General features: G+C 45.4%; 1 protein-coding gene and 1 pseudogene across 1 annotated transcript in view; both read right to left on the bottom strand.

The window, feature by feature from the left end:
- The window catches only part of ACER2 (alkaline ceramidase 2), a 31,468-nt gene that overhangs the window by 9,782 nt on the left and 2,860 nt on the right, over positions 1-18,826 (bottom strand). The window contains exons 2-4 of the mRNA XM_036091740.2: positions 13,133-13,247; positions 12,255-12,396; positions 4,441-4,578 (exon numbers count right to left, since the gene is read on the bottom strand). Of these exons, the coding sequence (XP_035947633.1) occupies positions 4,441-4,578; positions 12,255-12,396; positions 13,133-13,247 (395 nt within the window). The remainder of the gene's footprint in view (positions 1-4,440; positions 4,579-12,254; positions 12,397-13,132; positions 13,248-18,826) is intronic.
- LOC144380116 (host cell factor C1 regulator 1 pseudogene) lies at positions 7,957-10,801 on the bottom strand (annotated as a pseudogene).

Raw genomic sequence — 18,826 nt, 5'->3', positions numbered from 1 at the left:
AGTGTCAACAACTATAGACAATTTGGTACAAGAGAACCCATGTACACTCAATCCAATTAAACCTAGAAACCTTGGCTTAAGGAACACCCCAGAACACAGCATGCTGGGGAGGCAGAGCCTGTGTTGAGCGACAGTCTGTCTTTCCTGCCAGGGATGAGTCACGTGGGGGGAAAGCCCTGCAAAGTCAGGGTCTCAGGGTGGCCTGGTACTGTCCCTCCTCTGTTGCTAGAGGGACAGGGCCTGCTACCTGCTGCTGACCAGGCCCATCTGCACTTGGGTCTTGCCCATACCTGGGCTCCTTTGGGTTTTATTCACACTTTTTAGGGCTCCTACCAAAATATCAACGTGAGATTAAATGAAAAAAGCAGATCAAAAGTGATATATACAACAGGACCCTATTATAGGATAAAAAAAATCTGAGCTGCTATCTGTTCTCCTCTTCTTAACCCTTTGTTGTATTCTCAAAGTTGTCCTTAACAGACTCACTCCTATAATCAGGGGGAAAAAAAAAAAAAGCACCTACTTTAAAATATATTAAATGCAGCTGAGTCACTTCATAATATGACAACACAAATTTCAGTAAATGTCCGCTCATAACCCCAAATAAAATGTTGTTGCCACATGGTCTGAGAGAAAGTTCAGAAAGGACAATGAAAATAAAAAACTAGAAACAAGCTCTAGCAACAAGGCTAATGAGAAACAGAAAGCTTCCCTAGCTCCTTTGAGCAGAGGGAGGATGGACGAGAAATATTTAGCTGCTACATTACAGATTATCACTAATGTCAGCAGGGAAGGTCCTGGAAGGAAATGCAAAGAGCAGTAAGGGCATCCCCTGTCTGGGAATTTTATCAAGGCAGGCCAACAACCATCTTCTCTCTCCTTGTTGGGACTCGGGGGGAACTGGGACACAGCAGTGAACATAGGGGCCTTGTTCCTGTCCATGGAGTCTACATCAAGAAAAGGGACAGACACTAAACAAAAAACCAGCACGAATAATTTTTTAATTACATTTGGGAAGGGTGCCAGAAAGAAGTTGGTGGTGCTATGAGCAATTGAGCCAAACAGGTGAGTCAACGATGAGCCAGAAGTAAGCCAAGCAGGAGAGTCAGAGGAAGGGAAAGCATGAACAAGGACCTGGGGGATAGGGAAGGTCAGAACAGCTAGAGGACAGAATGTAAGGGGGGAGCTTCGTGCAAGCCAGATCAGTAGGTGGGGGCCATGTTAGGATTTTGAACTTCATCCTAATTGCAAGGTCAGCTAGAAAAAGAGACTATTAGAGCCACATAGGGGCCATATTGAGGATATTGAACTTGATGTCAATTTTAATGTCAACTAATGGAAAAATGAAAGTGATGAGATGGGATGTTCAGGGAAGAAAGAGGGAGCAGGCTTCTGCTTTGAGCAAATGGGTAAATGGTGCTCCCATTTGCTGGAAATACTAAGAGAACCAGAACTGGAAAAGTCAGATCAGGAATCTTGTTGAATTCGAGACGGCTGTGACAGGTGGAGTCAGAGGCTAGATGCACCGTGGTGGAGGTAGAAGGAAGGACAGAGTCACACACACACCTGGGAGTCATTTGCACGTGTTCAGTAACGAACGCCACAGCTGTTGATGAGATCTTCCAGGGCCAAGTGTAGAGGGAGGAAAGCCGAAGTGAGAGGTCCCCCTTAAGGGACTCTTACATGCAAAGGTGCGTAGCAAACAAGGAGCTCACGTGAGAGACTGAAGAGAAGCTGCCGCAGAGTGAGCGGAATCCCGGGCGGGTGTGGCGTCCTGGGAGGCATGGGGAAGAACGTGTCAAGGATGAGGGGGGGTGAACTGTGCAAGCAGCTGAGAGAAGAGCACATAAGATACAGGAAGAACCGTCACTGGGCATACAACCCAGGAGGGCTTAGGTATCGAAGTGGGGCAGAAGCTAGATGGGAGTGGGCTGAAGAAGACAGGAGAGCTGAGGGACCAAGACAACTTTTACAGACGCTGGGCTGTGGTGCCTGGCTGGCTCAGCTGGTAGAGCGTGCGGCTCTTGATCTCGGGGTCTTGAGTTTGAGCCCCATGTTGGGCATAGAGATCACTTACATATAACAGTAAGCACTTCTAAGACGTTGGGCTATGAGAGATGAGAGAGAGAAAGCTGGTGGTTGGAGACAGACCTGGACTGAGCCCAGGCGGAGAGCTAGGTAAGATGGGAGAGGCTCAAGTGTTTTTACAAGCCAATGGGAAGGACGGTTTAAGGAGGGGTGAGGACCCAGTAGACTAGTTACAGGAAGGAGTAAAGTATGTATAGGAGAATGGAGGGAATGATCCATAGGCAGAAAGACAGACCCCGGCAGGAAGGAGGGCTACTTCCCATGATGCTGCCACTTGTAAATGTAATGATGGAGACCAATGAGCTGCAGTGGGGGCTAGCTTTTCAGGGACAAAGATTTTTTTTTTTTAAGATTTTATTTATTTATTTGACAGAGAGACACAGCGAGAGAGGGAACACAAGCAGGGGGAGTGGGAGAGGGAGAAGCAGGCTTCCCGCCGAGCAGGGAGCCCGATGCGGGGCTCGATCCCAGGACCCTGGGATCATGACCCGAGCCGAAGGCAGACGCTTAACGGCTGAGCCACCCAGGTGCCCCAGGGGCAAAGATTTTTAAGTATGAAACAGATGATTTCCTTTGTAATCATGTACAAAGATCAAGAGTATTAAAGGAAAATGTGGGTGCTTGGCTGGCTCAGTCAGTTAAGCATCTGCCTTCGGCTCAGGTCATGATCCCAGGGTGCTGGGCTCAAGTCCTGCACTGGGCTCCCAGCTCAGTGGGGAGTCTGCTTCTCCCTCTGCCCCTCCCCGCTGCTTGTGTGCTTTCGCTCTCTTAAATAAATAAAATCTTAAAAAATAAAAAAAAAAAGGAAAATGTTTCCCTGCTTAAAGGTCATACTCTTGAAGCAGAATTTATTTAAACCGCAATCTGCCCTAACCACTGTCTTCCTTCATTTGTTCTTGTTTAAATAGGAGTTAAAAATATTTTCCCTTTCCTTAAGCTACTTTCTAACAAAATTTTCGGCTAAAACATAGTATCAAGAGTTAAAATGAACTAAACTGCAATGAATTCTCAAGAAACATACCTAGGTTCTGCACATTCTGTTCAATTCCGGCCGAATATAAGCCAGTACCGCTGGACTATTACAAATTCATTTCAGATCTCTTTATTGGCAATTTGTGTGTTTTCCAAAGAGCTTCAAAATCCTATTAGCGTTCTGAAACCAGTCTCTTATTTTTCCACTCCTTCAAGGCTACTGAGGAAAGCCAACAAGACAAGACCGGACAGCATCCTTCATCTGCCAACCAGTATTTTTAAATACTTCTTCAATCACCTTTGACCCTGCCTGGTCTGGCCGACATTCTAAGCAGCCCCCAGAGGCAAAGCAGTGGGAAGAACCACGTATCTCCTCTCAAAACAAAGACTGAGAGAAAGCTGTCCACGCACTACACAGAGCAGCAACTCCCACACAAAGGAAGAGAGATCTGAGACTTCAGTTAAACCATGTCCGTAACAATGAGAAAGTCATGAATTAAAATGCACTGCTAAAGATGGGTACAAAGAAAAAGCATTTTCTGAATACTACAATAAGGGCGGTGGTCTGATGTATTTTGGGGTTAAAGAAGAAGTCATGTACACACAAGGCTAAACTGTTTCTAGATATCAACCTGAACCTGAGTATAGAACTTTCCAAAGGAAAATCCTTATGCAAATAGCAAAGGCTTTACCGGATAGGTTGCAAATAAGAAACTAAGTGTCCGAGAGACTAGCACAGTCAACAGTATTATGCCTAGGGTCAATGTTGCCTTGTATAAAGACGTTTGTTTTTCCTTCTGTGTGTGAATGCAATAGCCTCATTAGGACTTTTCTTATTCTTCTCATATGAACAAATCTATTCTTTGTACAGAATTAAGTCTCCCAGGCTGGTCTAGGCACTCACCAGGTCCCTGAGATGTTCCTGCTAAGCTAGCTTCGGATCATTGGGATGCACTGCATCCACTAACCAGCCGCTCCCCTCTTTCTGGAAGTGAGATCATTAACATTTTGAGCCAAACCATCAAACGTGCTTCCAATCCAACAGTCAGGAACTAACTCTACGTGAAGAGTCAAACTCCGCTTCCACACTTGAGAGCAATAAAAAAAAACAGAAGCTGGGAGCCTGGGTGGCTCAGTCGGTTAAGCAACCGACTCTTGGTTTCAGCTCAGGTCATGATCTCAGGATCGTGGGATTGAGCTCCGTTGTTGGGCTCTGCACTCAGCGGGGATTCGGCCTGAGATTCTCCCTCTCTCTCTGCCCCTCTCCCTGTTCGTGCTCTCTCTCTCAAATAAATCTAAAAAAAAAAAAAAAACAGAAGCTGGTGTGTTCCCAACCCAGGGACAGCCTAAGGGGCAGGCGGGAAAAACAAAGGCACCCACCTTCTTAGCTCTGCAATGAGCAGCACAGTGCAAGGAACCCCGAGGGTCATCAGAGAGATGTTGTTGATGGCGGGCTTGACAAACGCCAGGCATGTCGTGACGGCAGAAAGGACGCAGACCACCGCCTTGAACCTGCCCCTGAATCAATGAAAGCAAACCGAACTGTTAGCCAAGGAACTCTTGTTTGTTTGGTGAATGCTGGCAAAGTACAGGAACTGCAGACGAGTGTGCGAGCTGAGGAGTTGTGCATCGAGTACCAGGAGTCTCAAACCCACTCACGCTCACGGGCTCAGGAATTCTACTTCTAGCAATTTATGCTTAGGCAATAACCAGAAATTTGACAAACATTTAGCCAGGAGAATGGTAAAATGAGAATCCATCTCAGTCCCCAAGGGTCAGATATGGATAACTGTTTTCTTAGTGTTACTTTTTTCTATACTTTTTTCAGATGTTTTACAGCAGGGTCTAGCAAACTTTTTCTGTAAAGGGTGAGAGTGCAAATGCTTTGGGTTTTGCAGGTCCTAGGACCTCCGCAGCTCCCTAAGTCTGCCCCTGTAGACAAGCGGTAAGGGAATGGGCGTGGCTGTACACCAATAAAACTTGATTTGCAAAAACAGGCAGCGGACCCATCTGGCTCACAGGACTCAGCTTGCCAACCCCTGTTCTACAAGGTGAGCGTGGAAGACTTTTATAAGAAAAACAGGGACCATTTACAAACCACAAAGCTCCTTAGCTTAAAAGAAAAAATCTGGGGTGCCTGGGTGGCTCAGTCAGTTAAGCGTCTGCCTTTGGCTCAGGTCATGATCCCAGGGTCCTGGGATAGAGTCCCACGTCTTGCTCGCTGCTCAGCAGGGAGCCTGCTTCTCCTTCTCCCTCTACCTGCCACCTCCCTTGCTTGTGCTCTCTCTCTCTGTCAAATAAATAAAATCTTAAAAAAAAAAAAAATCTGTGTCTAGCACATACAGCTAAAAGTCTTAAGAATAAATTCTAAGACTGTCTATTTACCAGCAACTCACAGACTAGCGTGCATTGGAATTTTGTGTTGACAAGTTTTTGACATGACCCATCTTAGAAAAATACCATCCTCAGGGCACCTGGGTGGCTCAATCAGTTAAGCAGCCAACTCTTGATTTCAGCTCAGGTCATGATCTCAGGTCATGAGATGGAGCCCCATATCAGGCTCCGTGCTCAGTAGGGAGCCTGCTTGTCCCCTCTCCCTCCTCCTCTGCCCTTCCCCCCACTCGTGCCATGCACACATGTGTGCGCTCTCGCCTTCTCTCTCTCAAATAAATAAAATCTGTAGAAAAAAGAAACAAGAAAAATACCATCCTCACACCCTTCAGTGGATGTACTTTCAGGAGAAAGAGTCAGAAGTGGCGACGTGATCCTGGACATGCTCCTTCTTCTCTCCCTGGGACTCCATTTCCTTATCTATAAAGTGAAAAGGCTGGTCTAGATGATCCCCAAGGCCTCATCCATGACTGAAATTTAGGAGCACATGATTTTCCTGAAGTTTCTTTTATTCCTCATTAGCACAATTTACCTTGGCCAAAATCCCCGGAACAGGTCACAGTTGGGAAACTCATCTGAATGAAATTCCATTATAGAGAAATCAAAGTACACTGAAATCTCCAAAATACAAATTTATCTCTTAAAGAGGAAAACCATTTATCATCAAGGTGCAGGAAATCATTGATCGAGCTGCCAACTTTCTGACTGGAATGAACAGGAAGTGTAGCCCTGAACTTCAACCAGAGAAAAAATACGTATGCGGGAAAGGGTCCAGGCAGCAAATCCTCAGGAGAATTGTTTTCCTCCTGGCCTTGGCTGGCAACCCTCGCCACTGGAGGAAAGACAGCCTGCTCCAGCCCGAGGTGGATGGCCCGCAGCTCCCCTCCCCCACCCCCATCATGCAAATGGCCCTTGGGGACCCACAATAACTCCTTTACTGGGTTTTGAGATGCTATGACCTGTACCAAGGCTTTTCAGCCTTTTTAGATTGGATAAACAGTTAAAAAAAAAAAAAACTTGCAAATTGCATTACTTCTCTAGATCAATGGTTCGGGAGTTAGTGAGGGCAACAGTGATGTAAGCACAGGTTTTCCAGGTAACAGATGTGTGCTCACTTGCTGCTTCCATCACTCAGCAGCTGTGGGACCTTTTGTCAAGTCCCGAAACCCTCCAAGCCTCACGTTTCCCATATGAAAATGAAGACCCCCTACCCCATGGTGTTCCTATAAGCATTAAAGCACTTAACGTGGTGCCTGGTACATGGTTCTGTGCTAATAAAAATCCACTATTACTGTTATCATTCCCTTTGTGTGAGAATAAGTGCTATTTTAAATAATGTTATTGTGAATAATAGCTGCTCTCGGGGAAAACCTGACAGGGCTGGTGTGGCAATCCCCAAAGGCTCCGGAGGGCATTACCAAACAGTTCAAAGGCAGCACGCCTGAAGAAACTCGCTTTAAGGAGAACAGAGGCAGACGCCGCCCATGTCGGTCCAGAGGGTGTGGAGGAATGCGCTTCAGGAAGGTGGCTGAGCAGACAAAACCTCAGCCCGAAGAAGTCCACACAAGTCACAGAGCCAGACGGGCCGACTCCAGGGTCACCAGAGGTCCTGGGGACAAGAGAGCTGGCCATGTCCAGGAGCGCAGGGTTCTGACAGAGTGTTGTCTTATCCATGACACCAGGCAACCCCTGGTCTCTGGTCGTGTTCTCCACTTTCCAGCCCATTATGGCCTCAAACTGGAACACGAGGTCAGGGAACCCCGATCACCCCGTCCTCCTCAATTCCCCCAAATCAAAACAGCCCAACACCATCAACATAACGTAACAAAGCTGCTACTGCTGTTAGCATTAGCCACCCATTAGAGCAGAGGTTTGAACCCTGCCAGACCCTGTACTCCTTTTCTATAGCAAATACCTGGCAACGCCCCCTTTACTCTTCCGAAGTGAAATGGATTTTATGGATGATAAAACCTCCTTCATGATAACCATCAAAAACCTGTCCACAAACTTCCCTCAAGGGACACCCTGGTTAGGATCCACTGCTTTAAACCACCCTTTAGGACTAAAACATTACCTATGTAGAACAACTAGCCCATGATAGTCACAGGATTACAGCATCTGGTCCCGGAAGGTCCACCCATGTCCTTTTCTAAGTAAGGAACTGATAAGGCCCAGAGAGTCTAAGGCCCTGGCCCCCAGTCATCCAGCTAGAGCAGGATGGCCAGACCCCAGCCTGGTAACTCAGGATTCAAAACCTGAATTGGATTATAAAGTGAGGGCAAAATCGTAAAAATCACAGCAGGATAAATCTTTAAGAAATGGAAATAATGAGTCCATCATAGTTCTTTGTTCTTGGGGGTTTTTTTTCTCAAAACAAAAATGTCTAAAAATTATTAATAACCATGAACAACTGAGTGTATGATGATTCTTAGGACATTCTAGGCAAGATAAAAAAATGCTTTTTTTTTTTTTGACTTGCCAATTATTCCTATTTATACGGTAAAATTTAATAATTTCCCTACTGTTCTAGACATTCTTCAAAACACTTATCCATATTAGCCATTCTTAACAACTGCTAGCCCTTACTGAGTCCTTACTCTGGACAAGACGCTGTACACCTTCTAGGATTTCCCCCTATATTTCCAACCCCGTAAGGTACCCTTAATATCTGCAGTTTACAGATGAGCTAAATGAGGTTTCAGAGCTTTTAAAAAAACAAACAAACAAACCCTATCACCCAAAGCCATGTCCGTCTGATACACTTAGCCACCATGCTCTGTTGCCCCTTCTCCAGAAATCTCACACTGGAACTACTTTTAATGTGTTTTTAGAAATATTCCAGCAAAGTCTAGATCACAAAAAGAGACGTTAACTTGGATAGGTAAACCACATGATCCCTGGTCTAGAGAAATCCCTGTTTTGACATGAAGTTTTTGTTCTGGCTGCCACTTGGACTCAGAGCTGCACCTGTCCCCGTCCTGGGCAGTGAGGCCCACAAAAAGGGGTTTTGTCGTCTTGTTCTCCCTGTCACTGGCAAGTTGAAGGCGGACGAATAGAGTTGAAATCCTTATTTATAGTGTGCTACTTTCCCGTAACATATGCCTTATCTTCATTCGCATCTCCCATTCCCATTCTCTCCTTCAGTGCGTGTGTGTTGTGTGTGTGTGCGCGCGTGCACGCGCGTCTCAGAAACGCCAGGCAGAAATCTCCATGTGTCATCGGCAGTACTGGAAGCTAACTCTGAGCACTCGCCATGTTTCTAATACTCTACAGTGTGCTGCAGGATCCTCTCAAGAGAGGATTATTTACCTAATTTGACAAATGACGAAACAGAAAATGAAAGAGTCAAGACGAGTCACACCGTTTGTAAGCAGGGAACCTAGGATTCAAACCCAGGGAGTCTCCAAAACCAGGGACATGGACATCTGTGGTGCTCAGGGCTCCAAAGGACTCTCTCCAAGCTGAAGACAGTGTGGTCACGTCTTCCCAGAGAAATGGTGCCGGCAGTAAAAAAAAGTCCCAAGTGGTCACCTCTCTGTCCCACGGTACGGTTTCATTATTAAAGTTGGTAAGCTTTATAACTACATCCATTGCCCCATTTTCTTTTCTCCTGCTCATAACATTCCCTCACCCCTCCCGTCAAGAAATCAAAAAGACAGGGGCGGCCTGTGTGGCTCAGTTTGTGGTTAAGCGTCCAACTCTTGATCTCAGCTCAGGTCTGGATCTTGGGGTCATGAGTTCGAGCCCTGTGTTGGGCTCCACATTGGGTGCGGAGCCTACTTAAAAAAAAAAAAAGAAGAAGAAATGAAAAAGAAAAAGATTCTCTACTATGAACACACACAAAACTGTCGCTTGGAATTTCAAGTGGCACCTCCAGAGTGCCACGAACAAAACCATTCTTCTGTGTGAGGCTTCTCACTCAGCTCCCAGGACTTGAAAGATCAGATCTAAGAGCAAAGAGATTCCTCAGCTCTCCACCTACCACCCACCAGGCTCGGGCAGGGATGGAGGTGACTGGTGGCCACCCTCTGAGTCGACAGGAAAGGCCAAAGGTAAACGATGTTTCTCAGCCAGAGCCCGAAAGCCCCTCCTGCAAAGGCCCTCCTGACCCTGCCTGGCGCTGCCCCCCTTCTCCACCTCACGAGGCTTTCTAAGCACCCCCAGTCATTCTCCCGAAGCCGGACAAGCAAGCACAAGACTAGACACCAAACCGCCCCAGCCAACCTGCCACACGCTGAAGCCTCCTTCCTCCACTGAGAAGGCCACAGCCAACGGAGACCGTATTTCTCCTGAAGCCGGGAATGCCCTTTTTGTCACCTCTTGTCAACTGCTGGCTCTCTCACTCTCATTTTTTGGATAAGTAACCTTGAGGATCCTTTATCTGCTCAATGATAGTCAAAGAAAACACCATTTAATTCAAATCCTGCTCTGTACAATGAAGATAGTACAGCTAGTTCATCTGAAGTATGTTTTCTCCCTACTTCATTGAAAAATGCGTTTTTAGTATTAAAAAGTAACATGTGCTCTTTGTTTAAAAAAAAAACTGCACAACAGTATAAATTAAAGGTAAAAGTGAAAGTTCTCTCTCCCACTCCCTTCCCCATTCCTTTTTTTTTTTTTTTTAAGAAATTTTTTTTTTCATATGCTCAGCCATCTTTATTCAGTTCTGCGGGGGGGGAATGCCTCCTTTCCCATGCTCCTGTCCCTCCTCCTCCCCCCACCCCAGGGCTCTGTGGGAGTCAGTGTCCTCCCCTGTTGAGAGTAGGTCCTGGGGCCCAGAGGCCTGGTCTGGAGAATATTCAGGACAGCTGGTCCCTTAGTGGGGATGCTGGTCTTCTCTGTTGTGGGGAAGAAGGAAGGTGGGCAGAACTACTGCCCACCAGCACTCAGAGCTCCATTATCTCCCCAGCTTGGGTTGCAGGGTAGTGGGGGGTGGGGGTGTCCCCTAGCCTCAGCAGCCGGAGGGCCTCAGGGATCAGGTTCCCAGGGTAGTGCGAGAGAAGCAGCTCAGAGCAAGGGCTCCTGAGTGGGGGCTGCGGTAAGAGTGGTCATTGTGCAGGCTGAGTGGAGAGAAGTGGGTGGCCACGTTCTCTTCAGAAAGGAACTGTTTTCGAAAGGGCTCCTGCTCTTCCTCCAGGCGCCGCTTGGTGCTCATGGGCACAGCTCCTCGGAGAGGGAAGCTCACGTCCTAGGCTCGGGGCATCCCCGACGCGGCCCGTGGGTCACGCTGGGCCCAACCTGCGAGGCCTCGTTCCAGGGGCTGCTGCAGGATCATTTGGGTTCAGGGTCCTGCAGCTAAGAATTTTTTATTTATTCGTTTGAGACAGATACAGAAAGAGAGAGAGAGTAGGAGCAGTGGGGAGAGCAGAGGAAGAGGGAGAAGCAGACTCCCTGCTGAGCAGGGAGCCCACGACGTGGGCTCCCTGCTGAGCAGGGAGCCCACGACGTGGGGCTCCATCCCAGGACCTGGAGATCGTGACCTGAGCCAAAGGCAGACGCTTAACCCTCTAAGCCACCCAGGCGCCCCCCTTCCCCCTTCCTAAGAATAGCCAATGATAGTGGCTGTTTATCCTCCTCCTCTAGTTATTTCTATGTGCACACAAAGACCTAGACGCCAAAAGAGATTAGTTAATTCATTCTACAGTTATGCTATCCCACACACAGTTCTACCATGTGCTCTTTGCAGCCAGCATGTTTTATGGACACTTCCCCACCTCCATCCATAGAGAACAGCCTTTGTCTTTAATAGCTCCAAAATTCCTATTCCTATTCACAGTACCAGGAACACTAGGGAATTCTTTATTTTCCTAGTACAGCTCTTCCCTGGGTACCCACAGCTTGCTTGATTGAAGACATGTTTTTAGACTATTTATCCATATATATATATATATATGGATCCATATAAAACACAGTGTCCTACAGAGAAATATGTGTGGGTCATATGTTCTAGGAGCATTTCTCATCTTTATGAGGTTGACTCTCTTCGGTTCCTTCAGATATTAACAAACCTCATACAGCTCCTCAGAAAGGCTTTCCCTGACCAAACTCCAAATGAGCACCCTATGTCACCTCTACCTCCTTTCCAGCTTCATTTTTTTATCAGAGCACTTATCCTAACATTGTATTGTTTGTTTGTTCACTGATTTGTAGCCTCCCCAACTTCAGTATGAGCTCACTGAAGGCAGAGGCTCTATTGTTTTGTTTAGTGCTATATCCCAGTGTCTGGAAAAAATGCATAGTAAGTGTTCAAAAAAATATTTACTGGATGAATAACCATATAAGCATCCCTTCCTGAAATTCTGGATTTCTAGCTTGGAGGGTGTGTGTGTGTCTGTGTGTGTGTGTGTGTAGATCTCAGCAGAGGTAAAACCAATACCATTTGACAATCATGGGATCTACAGCTACAAGAACCAATTCCTTAATGGAATTCTACTATAAACTTATCAAATGGTAGAATTGGATTGGACTCAAGGAAATGTTCTAGCAGAAAATCAAAGGTCTCTGAACTGCCATTCAGTAATTTCTCCCCCACTGAAAATCTTTCCACTTTTGTTCATATCCTATAAGGGAGACATTTGACCGTTTACCCCTAATATCCTATAAATTCTTCGCCAAGCATATTAAAATTCCCTCTTTCGTCAGTTTACGGTCTAAAAGAATAAACAATCAGTGGATATTAAACAAGTATCTGATAAGCTCATCATAAGGGGAGGCTCCATTGTGTGCTGTTTTCCTGATACATACATGGAGATGCTGGGTGCTGCACTCAGCAGTAAATACAAAACTGTTTAACACAAGCTTACCTGTCATTCCGAAAGACCTTTGGTAGATACCTTCTGGGGAACCACATGGCCAGAGCACACATCAGAACCCAAAGGATTGCAAGTTCATCGAGCATCTGACCCAAGAAACTTAGGGTTGCATGGAAGTAGACGGATCCAATTCCTAGAATCAATTACAACCAATTAAAAAAAGGTCACCACAGAAGAACAGACCCACAAATCCAACACACTGCTGAAGGCCAGCCATTCGACCAACCACGGTCACAATCACCAGATCACACTCTCACTGAAAGAAGAAGCTGAAGGAAGAAACACACACCACCTAGACAGGCAGCCTTGAAGCCTAGAAAGAGGATTGCAGGCAGGGCCCCAAGATCAGCACATCAGAGCTTGAATAATGCCAGTTAAACACTCTGTCCTCCTCCAGGAGGCTTCGGGGGAAGAGGCTTTCAATAAAAGTCAACATTCTCTCACTGTTAAGAATTCCCAACCTGCCTGTGGAAGGAAATGGAAATTATACAAGCATTTCCCAGAACAAGGAAGGATCAAACATCTAAAAATTTTTTTTTCTCGTTTTGATCCACTAGACTAAAGTCTCATCAGAGCTCAATCGCTTTTGTGTGATTTTCTTCAGAAGTCCTCAGAAAACAGCGCTGGCACAGCCCCAACAGCTGTTAGAGAAATAAGCCCTCACGTGCCATTAAGTGATCGCTGGCGTCACCCCGGGTGTCCAGCCCGTGTCCAGAGGCGACCTCCTTCTGGCATCAAAGCAAAAATAAAAGTTCGCTAAGACGTCAGAGTGACTTTGGTTTACAAAACATAATGTTCAAATAGGACAGGAAGTGTGCAGCATTCCATTTCCTCCCTCTCAGCCCCTGCTCGAACACGAATCCACTTACCCACTACAACTAAGAGCGTCCATATTAGGTAGATCCCACTGTTGAAGCATGTTGCGTACTGGCGAAATAAGCACATGCAGATGGGCGGTAAAACGAAAAATAAGACGTTGCTGATCTGGGGGGAGGGAGGGGGGGTGGAAAATGAAAAGATGAATATTAAGGGGCAAAAAAATAAAGCAGCATGTTCCAAATATGAGCTTTGCAAACTGGGATGAATGTGGCCACACGTCTTGTTTAAGCTCTTACATCTCTTTTTTTTTTTTCTTTTTTTTTTTTAACTGCAGATACAGGGAAATTTAAGCCTTCTTTATGGCCATTTGGGGGATTCTTCCCATCTCTCTACAGCATTTTAATAGCTGCTCCCATGATCAATCTATGAAAGCTGCCCAACCCCCTCTCTGGATTCCAAGAATCTTCTTCTTTTTCTGCACAAGACTAACTGTGAAGCATTTTGATCTACTTGCACATACATTTTTAAAGGTAAGGCCCGCACTAAGTAATGGTAAAAAATAAAGCTTAATATGGAGGTGAGTACTAGACATCCCAGCTCCCCAAAATTTTCTGCTAGCAAGGCCAGCTTTTTTCTCCAGCGCCCACACGAAGGCAGGATGCTTCCAGGGTCTGCCTTTGTCAATTTCTTCCCCTAATCAAATCTATTTTTAGGTAAAGATCAAACTTTCAGATTTTAGTGTGGATTTAAGCCTGTTATCGGGCAGGGAAGGGGGGCAGTTGGCTTTTCAAAAAACTATATCTTCTCTAATATATTCAAATTACTGTCATTTCAACACCTAATCACTATTTAAATATCATTAACGAGGTATTTTCCATTCTGTTGTTCACATAAAGCTGAGTGAACTTCATACTTAACAGCCTGTCTCCATCTGAACCAGCCGTATTCCACATGCTTAACAACTACAGGTGCCTAGTGATGACCATACTGGTCCACGTAACTCTGGAACCTCCCCTCTAGTTTTTGTTTTTAATTTATTTTTTTTTTTGTCTTTCTGTTTTTAGGAGGTCACAGCCAGCTCCCCTTTTTGTTTTCCCAATTTTTTTTAAATCAAGGGAAAATTCACATCACACAAAATTAACCATTTTAGAGTATACAATTCCATGTCATTAAATGCCCTCAGAATATGCAACCATCACCTCTGTCTAGTTTTTTTTTTTTTTTTAAGATTTTATTTATTTATTTGACAGAGACAGCAAGAGAGGGAACACAAGCAGGGAGAGTGGGAGAGGAAGAAGCAGGCCTCCCGTGGAGCAGGGAGCCCGATGCGGGGCTCGATCCCAGGACCCTGGGATCATGACCGGAGCGGAAGCCAGATGCTTAACGACTGAGCCACCCAGGCGCCCCACCTCTGTCTAGTTCTAAAACCTTTTTATCACCCTCAAAAAGAAATCCTATACCCATTAAGCAGGTACTTTCCGCTCCCCCTCCCCCACCCCCCACACCCCCCACCCTCAGCCCCTGGCAACTGCTAATCTGCTTTCTGTGTCTATGAGTTTACCTATTCTGGGTATGTCATGAAAATGGAATCACACACTCTAGGACTTTGTGTCTGGCTTCTTTCACTTAGCACAACGGGTCTGCAGTTCATCCACATTGTGGCACATACAGTACTTCCTGCCTTTTTGTGGCCAAATAATATTCTATCGTCTGAAGACCACATTGTTCATCCGTTCACTCATCGACGGATTGTTGTGAACAGGGCTGCTATGAACATTCACATACACGTTTTTGAGGATTTGTTTTCTTCTGGGCGTATGCCCAAGCTGGTATTGCTGGATCCAATGGTAACTCCATGTTTAACTCGGTGAGGAACCACCAAGCTGTTTCCCACAGCGGCTGGACCATGTTACCTCCCCACCAGTCATGTACAGGGATTCTAGTATCTCTACCACTCTGCCAACGCGTGTGCCTTGTCAGCAGTAAGCTGTCGGTCGTTATTACTATCACAGCCTTTAACCTTCCAAGGAATCACTTAAAGGACGAGAGATCTTCAGGGGTAAAAATGAGAGCATTTCAAGACCATTCCTTGTTTGACAAGGGGCAATGCGTGAGCACCCAGAAGGGCTCCCCAGGCTGGCCGAGGTCAGAGGCAATCACCCACAGAGCAGTGACCCGCACTGAGCTGTTTCCCCTGCCCAGGGCTGATTTTCCCCTCCAAGCCTCCCCAGCCACACTCTGACCTCCTTGGCTTAACTCCTCACTGGTTCTCTAAAAATTCTGACTTATCCTGCATTGCACACCTGTGATGTGATTTAAATGTGGCTCCTTTTGTTAAGCAGAGAAGGAAGGAAAGGGAGAAGGGAAAATGGAATTATTATACCAGAGGTAACTCAAAACCTGATCTTTCTCCTTTCTTAGACATAAATGTGTTCTCCTGTTTCATTCTGTAATTTTTTTTTAAAGTCTCCTTGCCATCCTCCTCTCGAGGGATAATGGTTATCCTCAGATTCACAGCCTTCGAGTCATCTTCCTTGCATTTATGTGAATACATATATATCACATATAATAACATTATCGCTCTGCCTTCAACAATAGGCTACGCAAACCTTTCCCCCCTAGTTCAGATAGATTGACCTCATTTGCTGTAAGTGCCACACATGCGAGCGGTTTATCTAGTCCCTCCCCAGGGGAAGGAGCCCCATTGTACAGCCCCCCCTACAAAGTTAGGGGGGTAGGACTGGGTTTGCTTCTTACCCCGTCTTCATTGCCTCAAGTCCTTGCAATCTCCCTTACAAGTGCAACCATCTCCTGCCAAGCCGACTCCCAACAAGCTCTGTCGACTTGTGTTCTTCACTTTTTTTTTCCTTTTTTTTTTCTTTTCAAATTTCTATTTAAATTCTAGGTAACATACGGTGCAATGCTGGTTTCTGTGTTAATCACGTTTAAATGTTTACACACTACTCACAAAGGCATGAAGTCGTTCATTACACTGCGGGAAAGTCATGGGACTTCAAACATTTTTTTCTTAATGCACATATTAAGGAGTTCAACTTAGAAGCACCATTTGAACATCTCCCAGATAACAGGGAAATCACCTTATTGCCTCTCTGTAGCCCTGCTACCAATGACGGCCGGCCTCTACCATGCCTTTTATTTATTTATTTATTTTAAAGTATGTTATGTTAGTCACCATACATTACATCATGAGTTTTTGATGTAGTGTTCCATGATTCATTGTTTGCGTATAACACCCAGTGCTCCATTCAGTACGTGCTCTCTTTAATACCCATCACCAGGCTAACCCATCCCCCCACCCCCCTCCCCTCTAGAACCCTCAGTTTGTTTCTCAGAGTCCACAGTCTCTCATGGTTCGTCTCCCCCTCCGATTCCCCCCCTTCATTCTTCCCTTCCTGCTATCTTCTCCTCCTTCATTTTTTTTTTTTTTTTAACATATAATGTATTATTTGTTTCGGAGGTACAGGTCTGTGATTCAACAGTCTTACACAGTTCACAGCGCTCACCATGTCTTTTTAAAGCCCTCCATCTATGGAAAGGGAAAGACCAAATCAGAGGGAGATTCTCTCTCCCCAAGACAAAAAGAGGAAGGAACTCCGAAAGAAATACAGATAAGCAAACAAGTCCTGGTTAAAACACACATTCAGTGGCTCCATCTCTTCTGAGAAATGAAACTTCCCCTAACAATTGTGTGGGTCACTCAAGCTGAATAGTTCAGCCAAGGGTATTTTTTTAAAGCCTATTGCTTTGGAGAACTAATTTGCTTAATGTCTGCAGAGCAGATTTTTTTTTAATTAAAAGGAAACCGCAATTTTAAAATGTATTAATTATTTCCTTAGAAAGTTCCTCATTCCACGAATTCCTCCATAACATGGCACCAAAATAATCTCAGGAACAGACAGCAATCTCCTCCCAATGCATGGGAGTGTGCACTTTCCCAGGCAGAGGGTAAATGCTGACAAAGCAACAGGCTCTAAGATTTTCTGAACAGGAGGTTCAGAAACAGCTAAGGGGTATTCCCCTGGCTGGGTAGGCGGTCTGTGCATCTTGACTGTATGCAGATTTCTAATCCTCCATTCCATTGCTCCCCTCCTGCCTCTGGGATGACCAACTGTCCTGGCCGGCCTGGGACTGAGGAGGGTTCCCCAGGACATGGGGCTTTCAGCTTCAAAATCGGGCAAAGCCTGGACAAACCAGGACAAGTTGGCCTCCCCACTCAGAAGACTTCTTGTGAAATTCCCCCACAGTACACCAAGCCCATGCAGAATACTAATAATACCCTTGCCAATTTGTACACCTCTCTGGTCTGGCCGTCACCACCCAGATGACTGTTTGCAGGTCTGGTCTCTGTGACAAGCACACAGTAGCTGGCCAGTAAATAGACAGATCTAGAGATGAACAGAGACAGGATATAGGTCATTCTGCCCTACAGGGACATGGGCTTTAGCATATCAGAACTACCTTCCTTATCTTGATGGGTGGCAGAGCTCCTTGGGAAAGGCGACAGATGATGGGCTGGTTTTATGCATATATTTTGCCTCAAGACTTTTTTTTAGCACCAGTGGATTTCCTCCTGAGCCCCTGAGTCCCTGCCCAGCAACAGAGTCCCCAAAAGCTAAGCCAGTGTTAAAAAGCAGATGCTACTTTTCTCTAAAGCAGTGCGTTCTAGAGTCCTTCTCTTCAGTGTGACTAGAGCCTGGAAATTTAAAACATAAAAAGGAACTCAAGTCAATAAAATTTGTATGTGGAAGAAACAGTACAAAATGTGCAGAAGCAAAAGGCGGTGGAAGAACAGGACATGTTCTTGGAAGGGAGATCTGGGCTTGGCTGAAGCAAAGGATGATGACAAGTCTCGAGGCAATAGAGATTTGCAGGGCCCCAAAGCAAAATGCTTTGTCCACCCAAACACTGTCAGTGGGTGTATAAACCAGGGTACTCTCTCTGGTGGGCCATTTAGCAATAATTATCAGACTTTAAGTAAACACTCTCCTTGTCCTAGCAATTCCCTCTAGAGGATTCGTACTTGTAGAAGTACATCCAGATGCATATATAAGGATATTCATTGCATCACTGCTCAGAAACCAAATTGAAAGCATAAAACAAACTGCCCTACGTGTCCATCAATAAGAGACTGAGTGGGTGAATAAATCACGGTCAATCCATTCAATGGAACACTGATTAGACATTGTAAAGAGGAAGATAACTCAGAGCCAATATAGGACCATCTCTAAGATCTATTAAGTGAAAACATCAAGAGGAGTTTGTGTAGTATGATCTCAACTGGGTTAAATAAAAACTTAGATATTGTGTGTATACATTATACATACATATTTTATATACTCACACAAATGCGTGTGTTTTGTACAATGCCTGAAAAAAGGTTTGAAAAGATACACAAAAACAGATTTTTCACTTTATAATTTGCATGCTCTGAATTTTTTACCATGACCATGCTACTTTGTGAAAATTAGTAAGTGGAAACCTCCCTGAAGTAGATCAGGATGCAAGAAGGGGAGGCTCCCAATTACAGACCCCTAACAGAAGATTCCCCAACAGGAACCAATGGTCTATTCCAGGCCCCAACAGGGAAAGATGTACATTGTATCTCCCATAAGAAATTCACTACCCCTGCCACTCAGCCAATGAGAAACAATCACCCTGAACTCTCCAGTTCCAAACAACCCCTCCCGACTTCCGCCTTTTCCATAAGATAACATTCCTCTCGT

This window comes from Halichoerus grypus, chromosome 14 (assembly GCF_964656455.1).
Source record: "Halichoerus grypus chromosome 14, mHalGry1.hap1.1, whole genome shotgun sequence".
Classification (NCBI taxonomy): Eukaryota; Metazoa; Chordata; class Mammalia; order Carnivora; family Phocidae; genus Halichoerus; species Halichoerus grypus.
This window is presented reverse-complemented; position numbering and strand designations above follow the sequence as displayed.